We start from the raw sequence: 6,000 nt of genomic DNA, 5'->3' as shown, positions 1-6,000 counted from the left end.
TACTTGTCTTACGATCTGACTCTGACTATAACAGTATTCCAGGAAACAATATTTGGCTTTTTGGTGAGGCATACAACCTATATTTAAGAGAGCTGGGATTAGAGTAAGTTTATATAAACTGATTTAGATATGTGATTCTAAGTTTTTCAGAAGTTTATCTCAGAAAAATCCTAGGGAATTTTGTACTGATGGGCTACCAGAAAGTTAGTTACAGAAAAAGCTAAGTTTCTTGCTGGCAAGGGAGAGAGAAGGGGGAAAGGACTGATTTTTAGCTGGTGGTCCAGTGTTCACAAATGCTAGTTTGATTCAGGTGCTAGGTCTCTACCAATCACAAAACCACTTCAGAAAGATGAACATGTTTTATTATGAAAACTGCTGCTACATTACAGCTGGCATTCCCAAACAGCATTTTAACAAACAGTTGCTTTGATTGATAAAGTAAGAGAGCACAAACCATGATTCCGTTTTCCAAAACTGCTTAGCTTCCTCTGTGCTACGTGACATAACAAGTCAGAGGGATGTTTTCTATCCCTGCCCTTTGTGTGTAAGTGATTATGATGAAGAAAAGCACCGATTGGATTCAAAATAGCCACTAGTGTTCATTGTACACCAGAAGCCAATAACTTCAAACCACAAGCGGGCAGGTTTAAAAAACAAAAACACTGAGAGTCTTGTGTCACAATACTTTTGAAATCGGAAAAGTCAAAACAGTTTGATTTTTCTTCCCTGTGAGTCCATGTGAGGGAGGCGGGCGGTGGGGGGGGAATGTAGTCTCACCCCCCAGCTTGGTGACAGCTCCCTTTACTGTTTGCATATTTTAGTCCCATGATACACGTCGTTCTAGCAGCCTACATCCAAAGCTCTGCAGCTCTTGTTCTCAGGCCCTGGAATGCGGCCGTCACCTGTAGGATCAATGAGGTTTCACAGCATCTCAGTTAGTGTTAGAGTTTCAGTCAATGCCATTATTACTGGTAGGATGGTAAGGAAACGAAGACAAAAATTTCCATTCTTTCTACCCAAAAGACAGGAAATTTACTTTCGTGCTTCTCATAATTAATGGATAGGAGTACAGTAGCTATCACATAGAACTTTTCCATCATGCATGTGTGTTCCAGTGACAAACCTTAGAAATGTTAAAAGTGCAGGCTAAAATTCTCTTTTCTCTCTCAGTAAAAACATAAGATAAATACATGATTGAAAAGAATTTAAGAAGGCAAAGTCTGTTTTCAAGGTACAATTGATTCTTGAGAAGGGAGTCAGAATGCCTGCAAAGGGAGTCAAGAAAACCAGAAACTCATAGTATTCATAAACTTCTCAAGCATCCAAAGAAGCTACATCCTGAGACTGAGTCTTCCATCACAATCACGTAGCAGGAATTATACGCTAAGAAAGGGAACACTGGAATCCTGTCATTGTTTTAACCCCAGAAATCCCTCTGATCTTTTGGAACGTGCATCAGGTGAGATTTCATCGAATTTCTACCAATTCTCAGTCACTGCTTCTATCACCTCTTGTACTCCCATGGGTCTCAGGTTCTGACCACTCTACAGAGCTCAGAGGTGATAACCGGGATAAAGGACATTGGTCCTTCCTAACTTCTGTGATTTTCTCAGCTACGCTGGGTGAAGACTTTAGATGGTGGTGCAGTACTCTGCTCCTCAGATAATCCAGTTTTCAGGCTGATGGTGCTTTAGTTAAGCTTTTCACGCTGGATCTGATAGTAACATGCCTGAAAAAAAAAATCAGGTTTGAATTCTGGAAACATGATTCATATCTCAAAGACATCTGTTTAACTAGAATCTTGTATAATTTTTTTTAGGCAAATGAAGAATAATAGCTGACATTTCTATAGCATTTGATTGTAATACACCACACAAATACGACCTCATTTAAGCTTCTTAATGACCCTGTGAAATTGCTGTAGTTTCACATCCTTGTTAATTAATTGCATCCGTGTTTTGCAGATGAGGAAACCAAAATTCTAAAAGGTTGATCTTTTCAAGGTCACACAGCTGGTTAATGGCAGAATCAGGACTTAGATGAGAATTACAGGATTTTAGCATCAGAATGGATCTAAGAGGCCACCTTGTCCAAGCCGTCCATTTTAGGAGCCAGCGGCATGGCAGAGCAGAAAACGCACTGGACTTGGAATCAGGAGCTCTGGGCTCTGATCCAGAGCCAGGACTTACTAGTTTTGCATGGACTCCAGGGGCAGAGCCACAGCCAAGCTCCACTACAGTTACCGTTATTCACTTTAGGATTTGCAAAGTCTCTAGGGAGGAGTCTAATTCAACTCAATAAACATGATCAAACACCGAGGCACAAAAAACCACAGATATAATACAGATCCCAACCTTGCTTCTCAGGAAGGAGGGAAAGGGATGTACACAAACACCTGTGGGAGAAGGGAAAAGGAGAAAAGGGAAAAGGGAAAAGGGCAGGTACAGGCAAAATGCTGGGAGGAAAATGAGAAGGAAGAAATTGCTTTCAGTGGGGCAGGAAGGATCAAGGACAACTTCACTGAAGAAATCACATTTAAGCAGGACCTCAAAAGAAGACAGGGCTTTCAACAGGCCAAGGCGAGGGAGGGAGAGAAGACGATTACAAGCATGGAAGACGGCAAGACCAAACTCATGGTGGTGGGGAGGTCAGGATAAGACTGGAGGACACAACACTTTATCTAGACCCTAAGAATACACAAAGCGGGGTAACATGAAACAAGGCCAGAAGGGGAGACCTCAAGGAAGACTGGAGGGCGCTGAAATGTCAGGAGCGGGAGTTCAAACTCTATTCCTTAAGCGATAGGGAGCCATGGAAGTTTTTTAAATGATATGACTGGAATTAGGAAAATCACCTGGCCAGCAATGTGAAGGATGGTTTGGAGAAAGAATAGAGTGGATGGGGAAGGTTATTACTCCAAACTAGGCAAAAAGAAATGAGCCTAAATAAATTACCTTCCACTCCCTTAACAGATCCTTTCTCTCTACTTTTCTCCCAGAATAACCCCTAAAACAAAACATTAAATCTCACAGTCAGGCAGCATAAAGAGCTCTGTTTGGAGGATGGAGGCCCCCTTGGAGCCTGTTTTACTTGGTGCTCACTAGGGGATCTTGGGCAAGTGGTTTAGCTTTTCCAGGTCTCAGTTTCTTCATCTGCAAATAAGGGGGTGGCCTAGATGATCTGTAAGGTCTTTTTCAGTTCTAAATCCTATGCCATCTGTCACATGCTGGAATTTATGTACAAATGTTAAATAAAGAGTGTTTACACTCATGAATGGCATGCCAACAAGGCATCCCCCAGGCAGCTACTTGGTACTGCAAGAAGCACAGCAGAGCTCTCTGGGTGCACCCATTATCTAAAAGTTGCCATTAAGGTATCACAGCACCAAACATCAGGTGGTTCAGATCAAGTCATAGCTGGCACTGTCTCAGTCATCAAGTTGAAAGGCTGCCAAAATTTGCAGGTAGGGAATTTCAGATCAAGTTGCCTACTCGCTCATCTCCTATGTCACTATAAGGGTCTCTTCTCTTCTCCCCTCCTAACTCAGCTGCTCTATCCTAGCCTAGAGCTGTAAGTACTTAAATCATCTTTACAGGAATGGCACCTCAGCAGAGGAAAACACAAGCATCTTATTTCTCCCCTAAAACCTGCTCCTTTTTCTAATTAAATTATTTCTGACAAGAGGATCACCATTCACCCAACTCTTCTATGTGAAACCTTGGTGCTCTCTGGACTCTCACCCGCATCTAGTCAATCAGTTACAAGTCTTGCCGTGTCTACGGCCACAGGAACTCTTGCGAGTGCCCTCCCGCCTATGGCCATGGGCTCTGGTTACCATCTACAATACCTTGTACCACTGCAATAGCTTAGTTGCTCTCCTCTCTTCACTCCAATACAGCCTTCACACCACTTCCAGGTTAATCATGTTCGTAGACAGATGTGGTTATATCAATTCTTTGCTCACAACCCTTCAGTGGCTCCCTGTCGTCCCCTAAATCAAGTTAAGATGCCTTAGTCTGCCATTCAAAACCCCACACAACCTGGCACTATCCTGACTTTCCTGTCTTATTTTCACCATCTTCCCTCTACTCTAATTGAGCAGGACGACTCTTGGTGCCCTGCACAGGCTCTGCACTTTTTTTGGCTGGGGGGTGGGGAGGGCGGGTCTATTTACACCTTACTCTGTGTGTGGAAAACTTTTGCACCTCAGGCTTCTGCTGCCCACTTACACCTTTGCAGAGTTGAGCTCAATGCCACTTCTCCCCAAAAGACTACAATGAGCATCTCCTCTGCCACCTCACAGAGCTCTCTTTATGTCCCTTATGCACTTCTATCACACCACATTCTAGATGACATAATTACACCTCCTAATGGATTATATAAGCTCCATGAACTTATCTCTGTGAGAAATACACAAATCCCTGGAGGACAGGGCCCAGTTCAATTTTGAATTTGTAAATCTGTCCCCCAGCACAATGCTGGCATAGATTAGATTGTTTAGTAAATGACCATTGATTGTTTGAAGATGAGGAAGGGACATAGCTGTCTATGGCACCCTTGGCAGGATTAAAAAAAAAGGATTGAATATGAAATGAGAAGACATGGGTTTGAATCATGCATCTGCCACTTATTAGCTATGTGACTTTCAGCAAGTCACAGCTTCTCTGAGGCATAATTTTCTTATCTATAAAATGGGGATAATAGTTGTACCACTTACCTTATATGATTATGATTATCAAATGAAATGAATATACAAAATACTTTTGGAAGCTGACAGAACTATTACAATGATTATAGCTGCTTAATATTAAATCACATGATGAGGATAGATGTAGATTGTCAAAACAGTTACAGAAGGCTGCGGTAGGTCTAATCTTTCCCTCCCAGCCTCCTTTTTAGGCCTGGCTTTTCCTGCAGCAGGCTACCTCTGCTCTAGAAACACCCTGCTTCCTGCCATTTTCTGTAAATGATCGATTCCACGCTAGGACTTCACTTGACCAATCCTTGGCATCTCTCTGCTTATAACATCAGGGATGGGAAATTAGATCAAATGGACTGAGGGAGACCCCACCCCCATTTCCTTTGAGACACATGGCCCTCACCTCCTGGTCATTCTGATATCTGGGTCTTCAGACATCTATCTTATGGGTCAGGCTGAATTTATGCGGGTGCACACAAGCAGTAGGCACCTCAATGATTAAAAGCTTGAAGTCCAAATAAATTCACCTAATTTGCAACTGCTCCAAAATTTTGGTCTGTTTATGGTAAGAGAGGGGAATGGAATAGAGGCTATGTTCTCAGAAAGTGGACATATTTGTACTTTTGCCTTATCATCAGTGGAAAAAAATCTCTCACCCAGCTCAGGTGTAGATCTGGCCACCTCTGGGACCAAGTTTAGGTGACTTTTTTCTAGTCTAGATACCCTACAAGTAGGAGAATTCTCAGGTGGTTCTGAGGTGCCCTCAGCCTCTGAGGGCACTAGAGGGTCACAAGAAAAGAGGCAGTAGATGGCAATAGGAGAAAACAGAGGATGAACTACAAACTTATAACTTTAATGGATCAATTCCTGAGCTTTGGTAAAATTCTACTATGCCACACTGAAATTTTTGAGCATTTTCTGGAGCTATAAGAAGATCCCTCTATACTTTTACTGTAGAGTTACATAATTAATTTATAAGGTTCAACATATATAAACAAAGAAGAAAATTTAGTTATTAGCAAAAGTGCTCTGAGCTCCTTGGGGAAGGTGTAACAAATGAGACACAACACCTGGTACCCAGAGCTACTTAGCTCTTTGATATAGCCATTGTAAAGTTGTAAGTATAGGAAAAATTGACATGTTTTACTCTTCCATCGTTTACTTTAATGACATCCATCTTTTACTTAATTCTCACTGCTATCAAGCCTTTATTTTAAAAAAAAGGCCACAGTCAAAGATCCTATTTTAATGCAGAAAGTGAGTGACAGAGTTAATACATGTTACAAAAAGGTGAAATCCAC

At 41.9% G+C, this 6,000-nt stretch overlaps 1 protein-coding gene across 7 annotated transcripts in view; it reads right to left on the bottom strand.

Moving 5' to 3' along the window:
* Window positions 1–340: 340 nt before the first annotated feature.
* ALS2 (alsin Rho guanine nucleotide exchange factor ALS2) overlaps window positions 341–6,000 on the bottom strand; it is an 81,196-nt gene continuing 75,536 nt past the window's right edge. For all 7 annotated transcript variants that reach the window (XM_027873517.1, XM_027873520.1, XM_027873522.1 and 4 more), the window contains one exon: window positions 341–1,729. In XM_027873517.1, the coding sequence (XP_027729318.1) occupies window positions 1,691–1,729 (39 nt within the window). In that variant the 3' untranslated portion in view covers window positions 341–1,690. The remainder of the gene's footprint in view (window positions 1,730–6,000) is intronic.

The sequence above is a fragment of the Vombatus ursinus genome, unplaced genomic scaffold (assembly GCF_900497805.2).
Source record: "Vombatus ursinus unplaced genomic scaffold, bare-nosed wombat genome assembly UNPS02014802.1, whole genome shotgun sequence".
Lineage (NCBI taxonomy): Eukaryota > Metazoa > Chordata > Mammalia > Diprotodontia > Vombatidae > Vombatus > Vombatus ursinus.
Note: the sequence above shows the minus strand (reverse complement) of the source record. Positions and strands in the feature narration are given on the sequence as shown.